The sequence below is a fragment of the Zonotrichia leucophrys genome, chromosome 27, assembly GCF_028769735.1.
Source record: "Zonotrichia leucophrys gambelii isolate GWCS_2022_RI chromosome 27, RI_Zleu_2.0, whole genome shotgun sequence".
NCBI lineage: Eukaryota > Metazoa > Chordata > Aves > Passeriformes > Passerellidae > Zonotrichia > Zonotrichia leucophrys.
The window spans coordinates 1,050,946-1,073,864 of NC_088196.1; the positions used below are offsets into that span (position 1 = coordinate 1,050,946).

The 22,919-nt window shown below is 52.5% G+C and overlaps 1 protein-coding gene across 1 annotated transcript in view; it reads left to right on the top strand.

Moving 5' to 3' along the window:
- The first annotated feature begins 384 nt into the window (after nucleotides 1-384).
- The window catches only part of SCN4A (sodium voltage-gated channel alpha subunit 4), a 39,780-nt gene continuing 17,245 nt past the window's right edge, over nucleotides 385-22,919 (top strand). The window contains exons 1-14 of the mRNA XM_064733353.1: nucleotides 385-648; nucleotides 1,958-2,076; nucleotides 3,012-3,101; nucleotides 4,452-4,580; nucleotides 4,659-4,750; nucleotides 6,626-6,952; nucleotides 8,570-8,633; nucleotides 9,478-9,619; nucleotides 10,347-10,559; nucleotides 12,893-13,048; nucleotides 13,249-13,372; nucleotides 14,424-14,662; nucleotides 17,172-17,345; nucleotides 18,873-19,229. Of these exons, the coding sequence (XP_064589423.1) occupies nucleotides 385-648; nucleotides 1,958-2,076; nucleotides 3,012-3,101; nucleotides 4,452-4,580; nucleotides 4,659-4,750; nucleotides 6,626-6,952; nucleotides 8,570-8,633; nucleotides 9,478-9,619; nucleotides 10,347-10,559; nucleotides 12,893-13,048; nucleotides 13,249-13,372; nucleotides 14,424-14,662; nucleotides 17,172-17,345; nucleotides 18,873-19,229 (2,490 nt within the window). The remainder of the gene's footprint in view (nucleotides 649-1,957; nucleotides 2,077-3,011; nucleotides 3,102-4,451; nucleotides 4,581-4,658; nucleotides 4,751-6,625; nucleotides 6,953-8,569; nucleotides 8,634-9,477; nucleotides 9,620-10,346; nucleotides 10,560-12,892; nucleotides 13,049-13,248; nucleotides 13,373-14,423; nucleotides 14,663-17,171; nucleotides 17,346-18,872; nucleotides 19,230-22,919) is intronic.

Below are 22,919 nucleotides of genomic sequence, written 5' to 3' on the forward strand. Positions count from 1 at the left end.
AAGATGCCACCAAACACCCCTGAGATGTCCCCAGCTGGTGTTCCTAAAACCCCAATGAGATCCTGCCACCAACTGCCCCAGAGATGTCCCTAGGTGGTGTTCCTAAACCCCAAACACCCCTGAGATGCCACCAAACACCCCTGAGATGTCCCCAGCTGGTGTTCCTAAAACCCCAATGAGATTCTGCCACCAACTGCCCCAGAGATGCCCCCAGCTGGTGTTCCCAAACCCTAAACTCCCCCGAGATGTCCCCAAACCCCCCTGAGATGCCCCCAAACCCCCCTGACATGTCCCCAAACCCCCTTCCCGAGACATCCCCAGGTGGTGCAGCAGCCCCTTGTCCCCGCAGGCCGGGCGCGGCGGGCCCGGGAGCAGAATGCGAGCATGGCCGGCCTGCCGCACATCCCGGGCCCCGAGAACCTGCGCCCCTTCACGCCCGCCTCGCTGGCCGCCATCGAGCAGCGCATGGCTGAGGCCGAGGCGCTCCGCATAAAGAGGCAGCAGGTGGAGATGCCCGAGGAGGAAGAGATCAAGCCCAGCAGTGACCTGGAAGCCGGCAAGAACTTGCCCCTCATCTATGGCGACCCACCCGCGGAGCTCATCGGGACCCCGCTGGAGGACCTGGACCCTTTCTACAAGGACAAGAAGGTGAGGGTGGTGGAGCTTTGCCCGTGGTAGGTGTTTTGTGGAGATAGCTAAAAACTCCACAACTCTGTAAAAGTTGTAAAGCCAGTATGTTTATTATTATGTTTATTATTACAAGCGCTGGACACATGTGGAGATTACTCTCCTTAAAAGACATGCGTACTTCTGAGAATTTCAGGTCCCTTTTTATCTTCTTCTCAAATCCATACGCATACAATTTCACCATAGGTTCATACATATCCATTTTTACAAATTTTGCGTGACATTTGCCGCTAGTTGTTCTTTATCAGAAAGAATTCCTAGGTCAGGTTGACCGGCTCTCACGGCAGTCTCTTTGTCTCTTTTTATCGCTCTGTGTCTCCTCCTTTATCTCTGTCTTTCATTGAATTAGTTTCTTTGAGCTTAGTCTTTGCAGTCAGGCTACATAGCTATGTTTTCTAACCACAGACTCAAAGATGTACATTTCACCTAAATCAAAATGGATTTCTACTCTGGAGAATTTCTACTCTGTCTCATAGACTTGGCCTTAGGGGTAAGTCCCAAGCAAAAGACCCAAGCAGGGACCTCCTGTGCTTACCTCAGCCCATCTTGGTGATCCACTATCGGTTTCTCTGGGTCTGGATTGAAGGCACTTGAGATGGTAGTTCATCTTTGGACTCAGATGTTTATAATTTCTTATCAGTAAAACAGTCTCACAACCATGAGTTCTGCAGCAAGGCACAAAATGGCCAACAATCTCTTGGTACAAGATCTTATAAGGCTAAACTATCCAATTAAGAACTGACACCTGGATTATTTTCTCTCTTAACCCAATAACTGATCCCAATGCAGACTTTTCTGCCCAATTACAAAATGCCACCCAAACCCAAGAAGAAGAAGCATGAAGAAGAAACCCAGGATGACACCCTGTGCCCTCCATCTTGCTTCCATCCACAACACACTAAAAATCCCAAAACCTCAATTTCTCACCAAGTGTTTACACCTACACTACTCTCTATAATCTATTTCACACTGTTGGGGATTCTAGTCTATTCTGGAATCTAGGAAACTCTCGCCATGAATGAGGGTCAAAGTCAGTGCTCCCCTGGGTGTCAGGGCACCCCAGAGCAGACAGAGAAATATTCCCTGTGTGCTGTTTCACAATCCACCACCCCAGACTGCTGTGGCTGCATCTCTTCCAAAGCAGAGAGCATCTCCAAGCCTTTGGAACTCCAAACAGGCAGAGGGATCTCCCCACTGAGGGCAGCCCTTGGTCTGTGGTGTTTGGGGGGTGTAGAAGAATTAACCCCTCCCTTCCCTCTTTTCTTCACAGACATTCATAGTCCTCAACAAGGGCAAATCCATCTTTCGCTTCTCGGCCACCCCTGCCCTCTACATGCTGGGGCCCTTCAACCCCATCCGCAGAGGAGCCATCAAAGTCCTCATCCATTCATATCCTTGGTCTTGGTCAAACCCTGGTGTTCAGAGCCCAAACAGCCCCAGGAGAGGGGCAAGTGAAGGGGTTAATGGTGGGGTGGTGTGGAAACCTCCTGGGCCCCCAGCACAGGCAGGACCTGCTGCCCAGAGCTTTACCCCAAGGAGCAGGTCCTTGATGGGCACCTTGGAGGCACCAAAACCTTATTCTGGTTGGAGAAGGGAGGAATCAGTTTGGATGGAGAAGGGAAGAAGCCCAAGGGGTGAAACTTCCTAGGGAGAGGATGAAGAGTTTTGAGGTCTGGGGAGACTTGGAAAGGAAGGGAAATGTTCATGGGTCAGATCTGGTCCCACTAGGAAGGGGGTGAGCAGGGGAGCTCCAAGGAGGCTTTGGGAGAGGAAAGCAGAGGAACCAGGACAGAGAGAGAAAGGCAGGAAAGGAGCCCAAGAGCACAAGAGGCATTGCAGGGTGGGTGGAAATGATCCCAGCAGAACTCTGGAGGAAGTGGGGGTTCATGGCCATGAAGGAGGAGGAAAAGAGGGAGGTTTTGCAGCAGAGGGGGCTAAGCCTAAGAGTTAGAGCTTTCTAGAAAGAGATGAAGGTTTTTGAAGTCTGGAGAGACTATGAAGGGAAGGGAAAGCTGGATCCAAAGGTGATGGAAAGGAAGGAGCACAGGGGACAGAAAGGGAGGAAGGGCCAGCACCACAGAATTGGGAAGGAAGGAAAAGAGCAGAAAGGAAGGAAAGGGGCTGGGACCATGCACAGCCGCAAAGAGGAAAAGAGGGAAGGAAGTGTGAGCACAGGACTGAGGCAGGAGTGTAGCAGGAGGAGCAGGGCAGGGTGAGGGACCAAGGTGGCAGCCAGGACAAGAGGAACAGGGACTCTTCATTTCCTGACCATGGGGAGTGGGATCCAGGCACCATCAGAGCATTTGTCCTTGACCAGGTTTTAAATTATTCAGCATGTTCATCATGATCACCATTTTAACCAACTGCGTGTTTATGACGATGAGCAACCCCCCGCCGTGGTCCAAGAACGTGGAGTGAGTCCTGAGACCTCCCCTGGCCACGGGGACAGCCCAGCCTGGCAATGTCCCTCAGGGGGGACAAGACCAAGGCTGAGAGAGGGGATGGGGATCCAGACATCCGTCAGTACAGGGGAGGTGTCACTGGGAGGTGCTGGTGGACCTCAGAAGGGATGTCCACACTCTCCATAGGGCATTGAAGAGTAAGAATGTTTCAGAGCTGTCCAAATTCTGGTGGGATCTCCGTGTCTGGAGAGACCTGAAGAGCAGGTTGGGCTGGGCTGGGTCAACACTGTCAGTCTGGAGAGGCTGAGCTGATCCACCTGTCCAGGGACCATGGACAACCCAGGGGAGAGGGGAAATCCAGCATTTTCTGCTGTGGTTCTGCACAGTCAGGCCTCATCAAGGAGAATAGGAGTGGTGGGACATCAGCAGGGACAGAGGTGATGCAGAATGGTCACCAGAGGGGTTGGTACCTCGAGATGTCCTAACCCACCTTACAAGGTGAGGAGTATTAGAATATTTACCAGTATAGCCGGACGGGATGTGCCTTGGCTTGTCTGGCCCTGCTGCTGAACCAAATAGCAGCAACTGTGGTGTTTCACCCCAGGGACACTTTTGGCTGTCTGGATCACCCCAGAGACACTTTTGACCAGCTGGGTGTGTGGTGTTTCACCCCACAGACACTTTTGGCTGGCTGGGTGCTGCAGCTGGGCCCATGGGGACAAGTGCAGGCCTGCAGAAGCTCTGGTGGTGCTGGGATGGAGCTTCCCCCCATAACAGGGTCTGCTCCTCAGGTTTCCCTCTGGCAGAGAAGCTTTAAGGTGATGGTGAAGGAAAGGAGTCAGTTCTGATGGAGGGTTTGGATCCAGAGCTTTATTTTGGCCCACAGGCCTCTGAATGCAGCATCAGCTCCAACAGAACTCCCTGAGCCCATGGTTGCTGTTCCTTTGAACCACGGGAAGAGGGGCAGGGCAGGGGTAGGGAGCCACCAACCAGGGACAGGAGGGGAGGGACAAAGGGACAAAGGACACCTGGATGGCCCAATGCCTCCCAGGGGCAGAGGGCATCCTTTGAATCTGCCAGTCCCTGGATGCCCTTCTGGAATGCCAGGACTGACAGACAGTGCTGGGAGGGGAAAGGAGAGGTGACTGACACACCTGGGAGGGAATTATCAGGGGAGGCACCTGAGGTTCTGAGGTAAACCCTGAAATCACAGAACAACAGAGGAGAAAACCTCTCCCAGTGCTGAAGCACCCCAAAAACCCATCAGCCCCCAGAGTCAGCTCCTCAAGACATTCCCCCTGGGAAGGCTGGGCAAACCTTGGACCTGGGCAAGTGTGTCCCAGGTGACCAGTCCCGTTTCAGATACGCCTTCACTGGGATCTACACCTTTGAGTCTCTCATCAAGATCCTGTCCAGAGGCTTCTGCATCGACGACTTCACATTCCTGCGTGACCCGTGGAACTGGCTGGACTTCATGGTCATCTCCATGGCGTGAGTCCTGCGGGATGGGGAGGAACAAGGAGTGCTCTGGGCAGAGCCCCTGCAGCTCCTCCCTCTCCTGTCCCACAGCTACATCACCGAGTTCGTGGACCTGGGGAACATCTCTGCTCTCAGGACCTTCCGTGTCCTCCGTGCCTTGAAAACCATCACGGTGATACCAGGTGGGACTTGGGGCCTCCCCCTGTGCCTTCCCCTGAGCTCAGGTGTTCCCACTGTTCCAGCAATTCCTGCTTCTTTGGGCAGCTCCAAGGGAAAACAGAGGAAATTAGGTATTCCATAAATTTTCCACATAATTTGGCTTTTGGGCCAGGTCCTGTTGATTTTCCATCTTAAAATCAGCTACACTCATCAGGTTGTTTGGCAGCCCCTGAAGAGGCAGATGCAATGTTTTTAGGGCTCCTTGGAGTTGGATTAAGGGAATTTGTGCTCCCAGTGGATTTATGGGTTTGATAAACCAAATCTCTCCATTTTTGAAGCTGTGGACTCAGTTTTGTGGCCATTGTTGGCTGTCTGGTGCTGAGGCTGAGATATTTAACAGGTATTGGTTTAACATCACCCCAAACACCCAGACTCATATGAGGAGCACCTTATCAAATCCCTCTGATTGCTGATTTCCGAATTTGATATCATTTCAACACCTGGCACAAGCACAGAAATCTGAAGTGTGAGATTGAACTGAAAATGAAAATTCCTTGTGATGAATAAATGCTTGTGGTGTCCCTGCAGGCTCCAGATTGTGGGGGTTCACATTTGAATGTTTTTTTCCTTCATCAAAAAGGCTAAAAATTGCATTGAGCAAAATGTAAACTGCTGCTTCTTTCTGGAATGACATCCCCAAGGGCTCTGCAGAAATAGCAGTGGCAAAAATAAGCTGGTTTGGAACATCTGACCTTGGTCAGGCCCTTGGAGAACAGGAATTTACTTAAATAGTTTGGGGAGTGATGACCTGGCAGGAGGGCAGGGCTAAAAGTCATTTCCTTGGAGAATTTCTCCACATGAGAAAGCTCTGGGCTCAAAGAAGCTCTAAAGATGAGCATTGGGATGTCCCAGCATTGCCCACCATCCATGTAGACCTTGGCTGGCAGGAACTCCATCCTCTATGGAAAAACCCCACTGAGGATCTATGGATGAGCCTCCTTGGGGAAGGATCAGTGATGGTGTGGGGAGACATGAGTTAATCCAGTGCAGGTGTCACTTTGTCACCTTCACTGGGGCACACCAGGGATTTGCCAGCTTGAAGGGATCAGGATGAGAAGCCTGGCAGGGCTCTCAACCACCCAGATGTGACTGTGTTCACAGGGGTCCAAGGATGGGGGAAGAGATGAGGATCTGACTCCATGTTTCAGAAGGCTTTTATGATATATATTATACTAAAAGAATAGAAGAAAGGATTTCATCAGAAGGCTAGCTTAGAATAGATAAAGAAGGAATGATAACAAAGGCTTGTGTCTCGGACAGACAGTTCGAGCCAGCTCACTGTGACTGGCCATTAATTAGAAACAACCACATGAGCCCAATCACAGATGCACCTGTTGCATTGCACAGCAGCAGATAACCATTGTTTACATTTTGTTCCTGAGGCCTCTCAGCTTCTCAGGAGGAAAAATCCTAAGGAAAGGATTTTTCATAAAAGATGTCTGTCACACCCAGGGACAGCAGTTAGGCCACAGAGACTTTTCTGGAGCTGGGAGAGGTGTACAGCATCAAAGAGCTGGGCCAGCAAAGAGCTTCTCCATGCCCCACCCTGAAGTGCTTCACTCCAGTGGTTTGGTACAAAAAAATGCCAGATTTAGGGAAAAAAAAAATGCAAAGGAAATGATGGCTGCCAGGCTCAGATAGGTGTTGATTTGGATATGCCAAGGCTGGGATGGGGAAGTCACCAGCACCAACCCAAGGGTGACAGCTGTGTGTGGGCACAGAGCTGGGCTGTGATGTGAGCACAGAGCTGGGCCTCACTCATGGGTGGCAGCCAGCACCCTCTGGGGACATCACAATTAACCAAGGAGCAGCCAGCTCAGTGGTGACGCCTCCCCCAGGGCTGAAGACCATCGTGGGGGCCCTGATCCAGTCGGTGAAGAAGCTCTCGGACGTGATGATCCTCACGGTTTTCTGCCTGAGCGTCTTCGCCCTCATCGGCCTGCAGCTCTTCATGGGCAACCTGCGGCAGAAGTGCGTACGCTGGCCTCCCCCCAACAGCACCTTCCTGCAGGACCTGGGGCTGGACAACGACACCTCGGCCAACTCCACCTTCTACGACTTCATGGACGACTTCACTGGGAACTTCACCGGGAATTTCACTGGGAACTTCACTGGGAACTTCACCGGGAGCACCTTTGACTTTGAGGCCTACATCAGTGATGAAGGTAAAGCTCCTGCACCCCTTCTCCTCTGACCTCCACCCTGGTTTGCTTCTCAGTTTCCTGCTCCTCCTGGCCACACCAAGGTTTGCTCACAGGGACCTCCCTGCCCAGGCTGTGCACCCTCACAAAGGGACAGATGGGAACAAATCCCCCTGGACAGGACAGTGAGGCCTGCTTGGGCACGCTGAGCTCTTCCAGGAAGGTTTCACAACAGCAAGGTTGGGATGGACCAGAGTGTCCACCTCTCACTTGGTGGTCAGGGCCAATGTGCCATCGGGGGGGTTACAGCAGGGAGACCAAACCCTTGAGGAACCCAAAGTTCCACATGCTCCTCTGGAAAACCAGAGGAAAAACACTGGAAAACCAGAGGAAAAGGTGCAAGAATGACATTCTGAAGCCACTTTTCACTATGAACCCTTTATGCAACACCACAAAAGCCTCAGGAGGGCAGGAAGGGAGAGAGGGAAGGAGGGGTAGGACCAGCACAGCTCCTCAGGAAGATCTAGCTTTCTCCTTTCCTACCCCTTCTTTGAAAATTTTCCCTGAAGTGTGGTGGGGTTTTTGCTTGTTTTTCAGTTTTGTGATTTTAAACTCCACAAGAATGTAAAAATCTAGCAAATCTGCCTGGTAGAGTTGCAGGGTGCCCCACAGGGATGCCCCACATCTCATTCAGGACACTGAGCAGAGCTCAGAAGGCTGGGCTGGGTCTCAGCTGAGCTACTTGGCCCAACAATCAGCTCCAGCATTCATCACAGGCAGGTTTTGGTAGGGGACAAGTTCCATCCATAGGATCTTGGATCTTTCATCCATGATGAGCTCCAAGCAAAGAGGAGCTGCCCAAGGCCACGAATGCAGCAGAGCAGCTCCAGGGGCCAGCCCAAAAACCTGGAATTGCACAAACAGGGTATTTCCTCCTGAGCCCTCACAGGATAAAGAGAAGCCCCATGGCAAGAAGGCAGGCAGGGCCAGGGAGGACCCAGAAAGGCCCAAAATGCTGGGAGGGCTGTGCTGAGTGATGTCCCCAGCTGCCCTCTGCCACATCCAGGTGTGGGTGTCTACAGGTGCTCCTGTGTGCCTGGGCAGGTCACTGTGGTGTCCCTGCTTGGCAGCTCCTGTGGAGCCCTCAGGAAGAGCTCTAAGGACCCCTGGAGTCCTCACCAGCAATGGGAGCAGCAGGAGGAGCTGCAGCCATGGAGCAGGAGCATTTCCCCAGGTTTTCCTGGGACTCCTGCCATGCCCCATGCTTGGTGCTTCCTGCCAATGCCCCAATTTGCCAGGAAAACAGCCCAGCCCTGATCCTTGGACCTCCTGTTAACCCATTCTCCAGGTGGCCTGGCCCTGGCCAGATCCAGAAGGGTTTCCAGGCTTGGGAGAGATCTGGCTGGATTGATGAAACAATCCCAGGAACTCCCTGAGACAGAGCCAAGACCAGCAACAAAGTCAACAGAGAGTAGATAACCACCACCTGCCTGACACTGGGAGTCAACAAATTCCCCTGGGATTCAAGGAATTTCCCTGACAGCAAGTTGCACCCAAGAGTTTGAAAATCAATGTTTGTGCTTATTTATTTATTTATTCATCAATTCATTTTTATTCCTTGCTCTTTCCCCACCTGCAAAGCCAATTACTACTTCCTGGAGGGAGCCCTGGATGCCTTGCTCTGCGGGAACAGCAGTGATGCTGGGTGGGTGAGACCCCCTCCCTATGCACCCCTAGGAGGGCACCCCAAATTTATATTATTTAAAATGAAATAGTACATATCTATTAGTAGTAATGGGATGAGATTAATGTATTTTAATTAATTTTTTGCCTTAATTCACTGTAATCAATTTTTTGTGTGTGTGACAGGGAAACTTATTTTATTATCAGTTAAAGAGAAAGAAGGAAGGGAAGGGAAGGAAGGGAAGGGAAGGGAAGGGAAGGGAAGGGAAGGGAAGGGAAGGGAAGGGAAGGGAAGGGAAGGGAAGGGAAGGGAAGGGAAGGGAAGGGAAGGAAGGGAAGGGAAGGGAAGGGAAGGGAAGGGAAGGGAAGGGAAGGGAAGGGAAGGGAAGGGAAGGGAAGGGAAGGGAAGGGAAGGGAAGGGAAGGGAAGGGAAGGGAAGGGAAGGGAAGGGAAGGGGAGAAATCCCCAACAAAACACCTCTCCCAAAGAAACTCCCAAACCCTAAATACCTCAGTGTACAACCCAATCCCAAGCAAAATGTGTTTTCCTACTTTAAATAAATATGTATACTTGCAGTCTGAGGGTTTCAGTCTGAGCCCCCTGCCTGTGTCAGCTTTGGGGGGCATCAGCTCTCACACAGGGGCAGGTGGTGTCAGTCCAGGTGTCCCACCTGTCCCATCCTGGAGGGGAGGATCCCTCTCTGCACCCCCTCCCTTAGGGATGGGTTTGAGGGGAGGGTCCCTCTCTGCAACCCCTCTCTCAGGGATGGGTTTGAGGGGAGGGTCCCCTCCCTGCACCCCCTCTTTCAGGGATGGGTTTGGCTGCAGGGCCCTGTCAGGGTCTCAGTCCTGCTGCCCCCCTGGCAGGAAGTGCCCTGAGGGCTACGAGTGCATGAAGGCCGGGAGGAACCCCAACTATGGCTACACCAGCTACGACACCTTCAGCTGGGCCTTCCTGGCCCTCTTCCGCCTCATGACCCAGGACTTCTGGGAGAACCTCTTCCAGCTGGTAGGCACCACCCCTCCACCACTGTGACAGCCTTCCTCTCGTCTCTGTGCTGCCCCTGAGGTGAAAAGTCACTGACTGGAACCTTGTGGGCCCTTCTGAGGTTTAGTGGATCCAGCCAGGATCAGTGGAGGTGGAGATGGTCCCATTTACTGCTTCCCTAACATGGAAGACACTGTGTTTCAGTGCAGTGTATTTCCCAGAGTGCTGCCAGCTCTAGCAGGGAAATCAGGGATTTATAAGACTGTCCAGAGCACCTCTGGCTCGAGCTGAGAGAGAGGGTTCAATTGTCCCCACCTTGAGTTGTCCTCTAGGGAGACACAGAACCCCAGCTGACCCCAGGCCCAGAGGCTGGCCAGGTAAAGGGATCCTACACCTGAGGCTCCCCCTGTCCTCTGAAGGTTTGCCCAGATGATCACAATCAGAAAAGGACCCTGCTGTCCTGAAGGTGAGCCCTGAGAAGGTGAGGGCTGAGCAAAGCAAGTCAGTGATGGAATATTGGCCCCACATCCATCACTCCCAGCCCTCAGGAACTTTGTGAACCAAAGCTTCTCTCTGCCTCCCACCAATCCCATCCCAATGCCAGGGCCTGCAGGAAGGGGCAATGACCAACCCTTGGAGAAGAGACGAGCAAAATATTTCCCTCCTACCACAATGAGGAGTAGCAGCACCTTGTCTGGGGAGTGCCACCAAAGTGACATGGTGACATCCCTGCCACCTCTCCCCACAGACACTGCGGGCAGCAGGGAAAACCTACATGATCTTCTTCGTGGTGGTCATCTTCCTGGGCTCCTTCTACCTCATCAACCTCATCCTGGCCGTAGTGGCCATGGCTTATGCCGAGCAGAACGATGCCACCATGCTGGAGGAGCAGCAGAAGGAGGAGGAATTCCAGCAGCTCATGGAACAGCTGAAGAAGCAGCAAGAGGAGCAGGAAAGGCTGGTGAGTTGGAAGAGTGGAGGCCAAAATGAGAGGTCTTTGGGGTAGGGAGATGAAATGGAGGCAGCAACAAGCATGGTGTAAAATCCGAATAAAAACTCCCTTTGGTCCATAGGAAGTAGAGAAAAAATGGAGCAACTGTTTTGGGCATCACATCTGAATCAGAAAACTGAGATACTATCATGGGTGGGGACAAAAAGGGCTGAAAAGACCAAAATTCCACATCCAAATCCCAGCCCAGGGTGCACTGGGAGGCAGCAGTGGGGGGCAGCACAGGGATATTTGAGAGGAGGAGGAGGAGGTGAGGGACATAAAAGGCCTCAGAAGCTCCAGAGGATCTCCTGCAGCACATCAGGAAGGCTGGCAGGAGCCCAGCTCGGTGTATCCAGGGCACAAAGGAGCTCTCAGGGAAGATGGGGCAGCTCAGCTCAGTGTGTCAGCAAACCCTGGGCTTTGGAGGCACAACCAAGGGCTGGAGACACCCTGAGCCTCACCAGGGAGCTCCTGGTGTCCTTGTGGCAGCCAAGGAAACTGGAATGGTGGAAGTGTCCATGCTCATTGCAGGAGGGTTGGAAACTGATGGTCTTTCTGTCCCTTTCCCACCCAAACCATGCTGGGATCCAATGAACACCAGGTGGGAAGGGACCTCCAGGATCATCTGTTCCAGCCCTGCTTGGCCAAAGCACAACCTGGACAGGAGATGTCTCCCTGTGGTGCCAGGATTTTACCTTCACCCCTTTGCCATCCTTGGGAATGTTTTTCAGTACAACATCCCTATAAAAACATGGCCAAAAGCCTCTGGTGCTGCAGCCCAGCCATTTTCCAGCTCTAACCATCCTTTTGGTCCATGTCAGCAACATCCATAGGAGACATCCCTGGAAATCTTTTTGTCAGGGCAGGTCACCACCTCCCTCACAAGTAGAGAGACACAAACCAATGTTTGACTCTCTCCAGACCTCTTATCTGTCCAGAGCTACAGCATCCCTGGGAAGTGGCTGCTCCTCTCTGGCTGCTGCTCCTGGCAGGAAGGGTCTGAGCCAGCCCTGCCCAAGGGTCAGGCTGGTGCTGAGGCACCTTTCTTGAGCAAATCCACCAGGGAAGTGCCCAAAGGCCTTGTTAAGGGATGTCTTCCTTTAGAGTCACACAGAGAAAGGAAAAAAGACTGAGGGAATAAAGCTGAGAGTGAGGGCAAAGCACCTAGAAGAAATGGGGGCTATTAATATTTAATATCCCATGATTAAAGGTGGAAAATGTACTGGATTTCAGCAATGTGATGTGAGAACAGAGAATTTCCCACTCCATTTCGGCATCCCTAGTGCTACGAGAGGCTGTAATAAACTACAAAATTTAATAGCACTGTTGAAAAGAAAAAAAAAGACAAAAAAAAAAAAGAAAAAATATGTTTTGCATGCAATGGAAATGTGTTAATACAACATTTAGTGCAAGTGCAAAAATCCTGGAAGTCACATTTCAGCAAGAGCCTTGAGGATTTTGCTTCTTTGCCATTTTGGATGAGAGCTCATTGCAAAAGGCAAAGTTTCCTGCTTGAAGAACCAAGGTTTGCTCAAGTTTTGTCCTCAGGAATTATTCTCCCTGACCAAACCTGAACAGACCTAACTCACTGTGGAGAGCTGAGTGCAGGGGGTGCAAGGGAAAGGAAAACCTGTAATTTGTGTAATTTTGTGTAAAACTGTAATTCTTTTTTATTTGTGATCATAGAAGTGGTTAGAGACGGTATTGTAGTGGGAGTCAGTAGTTTCAATGGTTATAAAATGGTGTTTGTTGTATTTGGTATGTTTGGTATTGGGGGTTGTTATTTTGTTGTATGGCAGCTGTAGGGAAAGGGGAAAAGGAAAGGAGGAGGAGGTCGAGGAGAAGGAGAAGGAGAAGGAGAAGGAGAAGGAGAAGGAGAAGGAGAAGGAGAAGGAGAAGGAGAAGGAGAAGGAGAAGGAGAAGGAGAAGGAAAAGGAGAAGGAGAAGGAGAAGGAGAAGGAGAAGGAGAAGGAAAAGGAAAAGGAAAAGGAAAAGGAAAAGGAAAAGGAAAAGGAAAAGGAAAAGGAAAAGGAAAAGGAAAAGGAAAAGGAAAAGGAAAAGGAAAAGGAAAAGGAAAAGGAAAAGGAAAAGGAAAAGGAAATCCAGGACAGCTTGGGTTGGGAGGCACATGGAAGCTCATCCAGCCCCCTCTGCCATGGGACACCTCCCAGTAGCCCAGGCTGCTCCAAGCCTTCTCCATCCACCACTTCCAGGGAGGGAAGGAATTTTCCCAGCCCCTGGAGCCCCCAGCCATGGTGGGATGTCCCCATGGCTGCGGGCACAGGGGTGACAGGGTTGTGCAGTTGCAGGAACGCTCATCCAGCAGCAATTCCCTGCCCAGCAGCGTGGCCGGGAAGGGACAGGACTCGGACCTCAACAGTGACCAGGACAAGGCCAAGGACTGCAACGGGCAGGTGGTGCCCAAGATCACTCTGCAGAGAGCCGACACTGTGGTTGATGTAGGTGCCAGCCCTGCCCCTGCCATCCCTGAGGGTGCCCACCCCCCTGAGTGCCCACCTCACCGTGGGTTGGGTCCCACAAGCCTTTTTGGGATGCCCACCTTGCACTCAGAGGTCTCTCCAGACCATTCCCTGTTTTCTGCCTGCTCTGTCTCTCAGAGCATGGAATACCCATGCATCCCTCCCTCCTCTCCTCCCAGTTCAACTCCACCCATGAGCTGGAGAAGCCAGACCTCAACCACCTCACTGTGGGCAACCAGGATGGGCCAGGGCTGGAGAAGAGGGTGGGAAGTGCCATCAGTGTCATCTCCAACGCTGTGGAAGGTATGTCCTGCTGGGTGAGGGGCAGTTCTGGAGGGCCTGGGTTGGTGACAGTGGCTGTCCCAAATTCCCAGCCCCACACAAGGGATGGCTCCAGCCCTGGGTCTCCATATGAGGTCAGTGATGCTCAAGCCAGACTTTTCATCCCAGCTCACTGGGATGATGCCTGGAGGCAATAATCCAAAGTCTCACACAAATTAATGGGATTGCAGCTGGTCAGAGGAGTTTCCAGAGCCAACTGGGAACTGCTGAGCAGCCTCCCAGGAGCTGCAGTGTCAGCTTCAACAGTTCATGTCCCCTGTCCCTCCAAGAACAGGCAAGAAACCCCCTGGTTAGCCCAGAGCAGTCCCCTTGGGTGTCCTGGCAATCTCAGGGTGGCAGAGACACCTCAAATCCTGCCCAGGGGCTGGGAGCAGGATTGGATCCACAGTTCCCTGGCTGATCTGCCTTTCCATCCCTCTCCAGTTTGGAGGGTCTGCATCATCTCCATGCCTGGGCATGGGAAAGCTCCTCCTTTTAGCCCTTGTATTTTTTGGGTGTCACAACACAAAAAGGATCTAAAGCTTTTTAAAAGTATCCAGAGGAGGGCTAAGAAGATGATGAAGGATGTGGAGGAGCCACATGAGGAGTGGCTGAGGTCACTTGCTTTGTTCAGCTGCAGAAGAGGAGCCTGAGGTCAGACCTCAAGGGGCAGCTCTGATCTCTGCTCCCTGGGAATAAGGGAACGAGTCATGCCAGGGGAATTTGGGATGGATATTGGGAAAGGTTCTTCCCCCAGAGGTGCTGGCACTGCTGAGGCTCCCCAGGAAATGGTCCCAGAGCTCCAGGAGGGTTTGGACAGAGCTGCCAGGGATGCCCAGGGTGGGAGTGTTGGGGGGTCTGGAGCTGGATCAATGATCCCTGTGTGTGTCCTCCAGCTCAGGCTATTCCATGATATTAAAATCATAGATCATCCAGAACTGGTCCAGGGCCTCAGGAGAAGTTCTCCTGAATGTCAGCACGCCCACCCAGGTGAGGACAAAATAATCCCACACTTTTTCTTTCCCACCCACAGAGCTGGAAGAAGCTCACCAGAAATGCCCACCCTGGTGGTACAAATTCGCCCACACATTCCTGGTCTGGAACTGCTGCCTTCCCTGGGTGAAGCTGAAGGAGTTTGTCAAGCTGGTGGTGATGGACCCCTTTGTGGACCTGGGCATCACCATCTGCATCGTGCTCAACACTCTCTTCATGGCCATGGAGCACTACCCCATGACGGAGGAGTTTGAGAATGTTCTGAGCGTGGGGAACCTGGTAGGGAGCTCCATCCCCCCCTTCAAACCCCCACCCCAGAGGGCAGATCCCCCCCTGCTGCTGTGTGACACATCCCAGGGCCCTGCCCTCAGCATCCCTGAGCAGGGCTGGGCTCTGGGATGGACCAAGGGCACTGATGGGATTGGGATCCACCATCCCCTGCTCCCCTCCTGCTGCATGCTGAGCCACCCTGTGCACCACAGCCCTGGGTGACACCACAGTGTCCCCACAGAAAGGTTGGGTGGCCACGGGGCAGAGCAGAGGGTGCTCCAGACTGTGAGAACAAACAGGTCTCTGCTGAGCAGGAAGCAACAATGCAGCAGTAAAATTAATAATAATCAGGGGTTTGTCCAGTGCAAATCTCGGCTGTCCTGATTTATAGATGCATTTAGTGGCTGCTCCTGCTTGGAGCTGGTGGCAAATGTCTGTGGTGGTTCTTCACTTGAGGTCACTAAATGTGGTTGTGTTTGTAGGTGTCTCAGTGTCACAGACATGTTTTATGAAAAATCCTTTCCTTAGGAGTTTTTCTCCTGAGAAGCTGGGAGGCCTCAGGAACAAAATGCAAACAATGGCTATCTGCTGCTGTGGAATGCAACAGGTGCATCTGTGATTGGTCTCATGTGGTTGTTTCTAATTAATGGCCAATCACAGTCAGTTGGCTCGGACAGAGAGACAGAGCCTTTGTTATTCATTCTTTCTTTTTCTATTCTTAGCTAGCCTTCTGATGAAATAATTTCTTCTATTCTTTTAGTATAGTTTTAATATAATATATAGCATAAAATAATAAATCAGCCTTCTGATGAAACATGCAGTCAACATTCTCATCTCTTCCCTCATCCTGGGACCCCTGTGAACACCACAGGACACGGGAAGAAATGAGAATCTTGACTTTATGTTTAAGAAGACTGATTTATTATTCTATCATATATATTCTATTAAAAGAAAATTATATACTAAAACTATACTGAAAGAAAAGAAGAAAAGATTTTATCAGAAGGTTAGTAAAGAAAGAATGAATTAATAAAATCTTGTGACTGCTCACAGCCTCGACACAGCTGGCTGTCATTGATCATCAAGTAAAAACAATTTCACATGCTGGGTAAACAATTCTCTGTGTCACATCCTAAAGTAGTAAAACATGAAGAAGCTGAAGTTGAAGCTTCCCAGTTTCTCAGGAGAAAAGATCCTGGCAAAAGGATTTTTTATAAAATATGTCTATGACAAATGTCTCTGAGCTGGATGGAGCTGCTGGTGGGACAAGCCCGGAGCCCCTGGCAGGGGTGGAAATGCTCTGAGGATGGGAGCGCTCCCATCCCCTGGGCTGCCCCAGCACCTGGAGCGCAGCCCCGGAATGACAGACGCCGCTGTCTGTCCGGAGGGCGGGACCGTCTCCGGTTTCACTCAGGAAATACAAGGGGATTAATGGGCCGGGGCTCAAGGCACGGCCGGGCCCGGGCGGCTCCGGGGCTTCCTCCGAGCCAGGAGCGGATCCGGGGATGATCTGCCGGGGAAGGGCCGGGCGGGGATGGAGCAGGAGGAGGAGACACCCCTGAGACCCCTGGGCTGCCCCAAATCCCCTCCCGTGTCCGGCGGGAGCTGCCTGTGCCACCCCAGGGTGTGCAGGACAGGGCCAGCTGGGAGGGGAAGGACAGGGGATGTTTGTGGGGTGGCATGATGGGGACACATGGGGACAATCCCCAGGGACACTTCAGCAGGACAGGGGATGTTTGTGCCCATGCTGGGGACATATGGGGATAATCCCCTGGGACAATGGAGCAGGATGGGATGTTTGTGGCCATGCTGGGGACATGTGGGGACAATCCCCTGGCATACTGGAGCAGGACAGGGGATGTTTGTGGCCGTGCTGGGGACACGTGGGGACAATCACTGGAACAGAACAGATGTTTGTGGCCATGCTGGGGACACATGTGGACATCCCTCAGGATGCAGGAGCCTCCCTGCTGCTCCTCCCTGTTCTGTGAGGGACAGACCTGTCCCAACAGCATCTGTCACCAGGCCCTCTGCATGTGCTGTGCCATGGAATGGCAGCAGGGATGGTGACTGTCACCTGGCTGAGTCCTCTCTGCAGTGACACAATGCTGCGGGTGCTGCTGTGGTTCCAGGAAAGGAACAATGTGTAAAACTCAGCTCAGCTCTCCCAGGGCTCAGGGAGGGACAGGGGCATCCCAGCAGCAGCCCAGCTCCCATTGCTGGGATCTGTGATTTCCCAGTCATTCCAAAGGTGTCTCCTTGCTAAGGAAATTTTATTTTTAATTTTCAGCTGCCAACACTCACCTTGGTGTCCCTCCAGAGGAATCAGTCACCAGTATTCCCAGTCTGTCTTTACCACCCCACTGGGCAGCACCTGGGGAGCTTGTTCCCAACTGGGACTGGCCCTAACAGGGTGAAATGCTTTGGGAATACTCCAAAAAAGAGGGATGCTGCCCACCCCACCCCACAGCTCAGCCCTGGTGTATGAACAAGTGGTCAACGGTGCTGCTTCCCACAGGTTTTCACAGGGATCTTCACGGCAGAGATGGTCCTAAAGCTCATTGCTCTGGATCCCTACGAGTATTTCCAGCAGGGCTGGAACATCTTTGACAGCTTCATCGTCACCCTGAGCCTGGTGGAGCTGGGCCTGGCCAACGTGCAGGGGCTCTCCGTGCTGCGCTCCTTCCGCCTGGTACGTGCTGGGGACACCTGGGCGGTGACAGGGGTGGCTTGTCCAGCCTCCTTCATGGTGGGGGCTCGGCTTGGGAGGGCCCAGCTTGGCCCCTGTTAAAGACAAGACAGAGTTAAATATTCAGGGAAGTTGGAGTCAGAGCAGGTGTGGTCTCAGGGCTTCTGCTGGTCAGAATGACCCTGTGATGCGTTAGAAAGTCTCTTTTCCCAGCCTGGCAGTGAAGAAGAAGTCAGAACTCTTCTAATCTTATTCTCAGGGTTGTTTATTGTTTCTTATCTATAAAATTCTTTCTCTGGCCTGCTGAGGTCCGTTCAGCAGGTCAGACAGAGGCACACTGCTGTTATCTTTTTATACTAAAACCTACATGTACAATATTTACCATAACTTCCCATTACCTATCACCTATGTTAGACAGTGAGCTTCTACTCTAAACCAATCCAAAATTGCCAGCATCACCCAGAATACAGAGGCCAAGAAGAAGAAGGAAAAAGAACAGGGCACGCCCAAATTCCTCCATCTTGAGACTCCGAGCCCCCATTCTAAAAACGTCAAAAATCTGTTTTTCACCCCGTGACAAACTAATTATTATTATAATTCCTCCATCTTGCCTCCTGAACCCCCATTCTAAAAACCCCCAAAAATTTATTTTTCACCCCATGACAAACTAATTATTATTCTACTTGGACTTTCATGGCTTGCAGATCCTCATGTAAGGTTGGAAATTTTTTCCATGGGTCATAATCAAAGTCACAGGTGTCTTGAGCTCTGTGCCAGGGTCTCTGAGCCCTCTGGCAGGGGTTCGGGCAATCCAGGACAGCTAGAGGGATGTCCTGAATTCCAACAGTGTGGGTTCAACCCCTCCTGCCTTGGTCAAACAGCCCCAGGAGGGTGCAATGGCAGTGGCACAGCCTTGGATTTGCACCAAGATGAGTGGCTCCTAAAACCATTGGATTAATATTATCCTTTGAAAGCAAGGAGCCTGAGGTTCTATTCTCAGATACAAGACTTAGCAGTTCTTGTTGGTTTTACCTCTCCTCGGCAGGTAAGAAGGGTCTAACTTGTATTTTTAGAGTCACGGTCTAATATTTTGGTTGAAACTATACTTGCATATTGAAATGCCAGAGATTAGTTCAGGTTTAAGGATTAGAAGTATCATGGGAATTATGTGCATGGCTATGAGGAGATGTTCTCGTGTGGAGGAGTTTTGGATTGATGTGATCTGGGATGGGAGGGTACCTCATTGTGTTATTATTAGTATGTGTAAGGCGTATGAGGCAGTAAGTAGGATCGCAGCCCCTGTTAGGATAATTGTGAAGGCAGATCAGTTGAAAAGTGTGATTACAATGGTTAGCTCTGCTATGAGGTTTGTTGTTGGGGGAAGGGCCATGTTTGTTAGGTTGACTAGGAGTCATCAGGTGGCTATAAGTGGTAGAAGGGGTTGAAGCCTTTGTGTAAGTAGGAGGATTCGGCTGTGGGTTCGTTCATAGTTGGTATTGGCTAAGCAGAATCTCTCTGCCCCCCCCACAGCTGAGGGTTTTCAAGCTGGCCAAGTCCTGGCCCACTCTCAACATGCTCATCAAGATCATCGGCAACTCCGTGGGCGCCCTGGGCAACCTGACGCTGGTCCTGGCCATCATCGTCTTCATCTTTGCCGTGGTGGGGATGCAGCTCTTCGGCAAGAGCTACATAGAGTGCGTGTGCAAGATCTCTGTGGACTGCACCCTGCCCCGCTGGCACATGAATGACTTCTTCCACTCCTTCCTCATCGTCTTCCGCATCCTCTGCGGGGAGTGGATCGAGACCATGTGGGACTGCATGGAGGTGGCCGGCCAGACCATGTGCCTCATCGTCTTCATGATGGTCATGGTCATCGGCAACCTCGTGGTGAGCCTGGGGCTGGGGACACGGGGGTGCTGGGCTGGGGACGCCTCTGTGCAGCTCAGGGCTGTGCCCATGGCAGGGTCTGGTTGGAGTTGTGGGGAGCACAAGGATTCTCCTCCCTCCCCAGGCCCTTCGGGTGGGCTGTGTCACCTCTGTGTGAGACAGAGGGAGGAAATGTTCCTGAGGGACCCCCAGCTGAAACCAGATTGGGAAATGGGGGGAAACTGAGGCACAGAAAACACAAATGGGCTTTAGGCAGAGCAGGAGCAACTCTGGGATAAAACAGAGCTCGGCTTCAAGCTGCCCTGTGTCCTCCACTTGGCTTTTCCAGCTTTCCTGTCCCGTTTCCCATTCTCCTGATGAGGGATGGAGGCAGAGCTCCATCCATCCATCTATCCATCCATCCATCCATCCATCCATCCATCCATCATCCATCCATCCCACCCTTTGCTCTAGGTGCTTTGGAAGCACTGCCCCCAAAAGGCTCCTGCAGATCCCCAACCTCCCCAGCCCTCACCGTGCTCCAAGTGGCATCTGCTGATGGCCAACCTCCTTCCCTGTGTCTGTGGGACCCCCTGCTCCCCTCACCCCCGCCCTACACCCCCCGTCCCCACTCCCCCCGGCTGCCTGTGCTGCCTGAGCCGCAGGTTTGCGAGTTCCAGGCGAGCGTGAAATCCTTTCTAAACTTGGTAACCCCGTCGCTGGCAGCTCTGCAGCTTGTTTTGCAGCCTGCGTGGGCCCTGCTCTCCCTTCTTGAGGAGCAGGGCAGGGGAGGGAAGCGCCGACCCGTTCCTATTACTTGCCGCGGTTGTGTAATCCCTTTGGAATTTGCTTTGAAAAACTATCTGCCCCCGGGAGCCGCTGACCCCTGTCCCCAGGGAGGCTCTGAAAGGAGCCTGGGGAGAAGCCCAGAGCAGCCCCCGGCTCGGGTCAGCTTGGAGTGTCCCAATTTGAGGGCAGAAAGTTGGGATTTGGGTGCCTCTTGGCTTCCCTGGGATTTGGGGCTTTGAAGGGAGAGCCCCAGGGAGGTGCTGGGCAGAGAGGGGAGCAGCCCCGTGCCCATCTCCCACCAGCCAGCAGAGGCTGGTGATGCCACCTGCCCAGGGGATGGTAAGGCTGAAAATCACCCACAGGGGCCCCCGTAAGGAGCAGGAGCCTGTCCAGAGCCATCTGCAGGGAGTACAGGAGTCTGGACTGGGAATCCCAGCTGGGAGTCCCTGCAGAGCCCTCCCAAAAGGGGCTCTGGGAGCTTTCCCTCTTCTGCGGCTCATTTTTGGGGCAGCACAGTCTGCCCACCTCTCCAGGGCACTGCTCTGGGGAAGAAACAGGGGCAGGACAATTGCAGCTGGTGGGGTCAGTGACAGCCCTCCCCAAGGTGCCAGTGTCCCCATCTCAGAGGTGCCATTGTCCCCTCCCCGAGGTACCAGTGTCCCCATCCCAGAGGTGTGGGTGTCCTCTCCCAGAGGTGCCACTGTCCCATCCCAGAGGTGCCACCTCCCCGAGGTGCCATTGTCCCCATCCTAGAGTTGCCATTGTTCCCCTCCCAGAGGTGCCATTGTCTCCCTCCCAGATGTGCAATTGTCCACTCCCAGAGGTGCCATTGTTCCTATTCCAGAGGTACAAGTGTCCCCTCCCAGAGGTCTGGGTGTCCCCATCCCAGAGGTGGCAGTGTCCCCTCCCCTAGGTGCACCCCAGCCCTCCGGGCAGTTCTGCAGCTCCTGCAGGGCTCCATTTACAGCCCAGCAGAGACACACGGAGCACAAACACGGCCAGGGCCGCGCTCCTCCTCCTCCTCCTCCTCCTCCTCCCTTCCAGGCTCTCCTGGCCGTGCCTCAGGTATTTCCGAGCCCTGGAGCCCGTCCCAGAGGCTCCCAAGGCTCCCCATGCAGGGAGGTGTGTGTTTCTCACGCAGGAAGAAGGTGACCTGTCCTTTGCTCTTAATGACACTTTGAGCATTTCCTTTGGGGTTATTCAGGGAAAAGGGAGGAAGTCAGTCGGGTGACAAGGTAACAGAGTCCTGTCCTACAAAGCCAGCGGCGCCCATTAACTGTAACTGGTGCTTAATGGGGTAATTGCCTGCTGGGCCCGCGGGGATTTATTTAAAGACGTGCTTTAAGGCACATGGCATGAGCCATGTGAAAGCAGCAGTGTCCTTGGATAGCAGCTAATTCCCGTCTCAGATGCGCTGCTGGCACCGCGGCACAAACACCGACAGCTGTGGGCTGGCTCCGTCCCTGCTCTGCCCCTCGGGGTGCCCATCCCACCCCTCCGCTCCTGCTCCTGGCAGGCAGCAGCCCCAGCTGTGCCAGGAGAGGCTGTGGTGGGCTCCAAGCACGTTTTGGGATGGTGAAGTAGAAGGGGAAACACACGAGCCCGTGCCTGGAGTTACACTGAGCATTTCCTGGCTCATGCTGGGGTGAAATACGGCTTTGATGGAGCAGAGCAGGGATGGGGTCACAGCCAATCCAGGCTCCTCCATGGCCCCGGGGTGTGGAAGACCCTCAGCAGAGTCCATCATTCATCCTTGCTGGGAATTGCTGGGGCTTGCTGGGAATCTGGGCTGCCAAAGCCAGGGAAGAGGAGAGGAAGAGCTGCAGCTGAGAGGACAAGCAGGATGTTTCATTCTGGGGAAGAGAAGGGACATAATCACAGAACCGTGGAATCCCAGACTGGTTTGGGTTGGAAGGGACATTGAAGAGCACTCAGCCCCACCCTGTGACTTGGCCAGGGACACCTTCCACCATCCCAGGCTGCTCCAAGCCCCATCCAGCCTGGCTTTGGACCCTTCCAGGGATCCAGGGGCAGCCACAAGAGCTGAGTTGCATCCCTGGGGGTGATGGGGAGAAGCAGCAGAGGCTTGGGGAGTCCCCCATGGGATTCCTGGAGCTCTGAGAGACCCAAGGAAGGGACACACTCACAGATCCACAGCAGAGCTTGAGAGGAGCTGAAACCATGACTGGCATCACTTATGGCGGGATCAGCAGGACCGTGGGAGCCCAGGGTGAGGTGGAAGGCATCAGAGCCCAGGGGGTTTGAGAAGGAGCATGTCCATGCCCTTCAGGAACTGGGACTGGCACCTCTGCAGCCCCCAGAGCTGGTGAGGGCAGGGCAGAGCCCACGAGGTGCTCAGTGAAGGGAGTTCCTCCACAGCCACCAGCGATCCCTATTGTATTTGAGTCACCCCCAGATGAAGGAAAGAAGGAATGATGAATCTGACTCCATGTTCTCAGAAGGCTAATTTATTATTTTAAGATACTATATTATATTAAAGAATGCTATACTATACTATACTATACTATACTATACTATACTATACTATACTATACTATACTAAAGAATACAGAAAGGAAACTTAGAGAAGGCTAAAAAATAATAATGAAAAAAACTCGTGACTCTCTCCAGAGTTCGGACACAACTTGGCCCTGATTGGCCAAAGAGTGAAAACAACTCACAGCAGAATCCAATGAAACAAACACCTGTGGGTAAACAATCTCCAAACACATCCCAAAGGAGGAAAATACAGGAGAAGCAAATGAGATAAGAATTGTTTTCCTTTTCTCTGAGGCTTCTCAGCTTCCCAGGAGAAAAAACTTGGGCTATCACAGACATCTTTTCTGAAAAATCCTTTCCTTAGGATTTTTCCTCCTGAGAAGCTGAGAGACCTCAGAAACAAAATGTAAACATTGATTATCT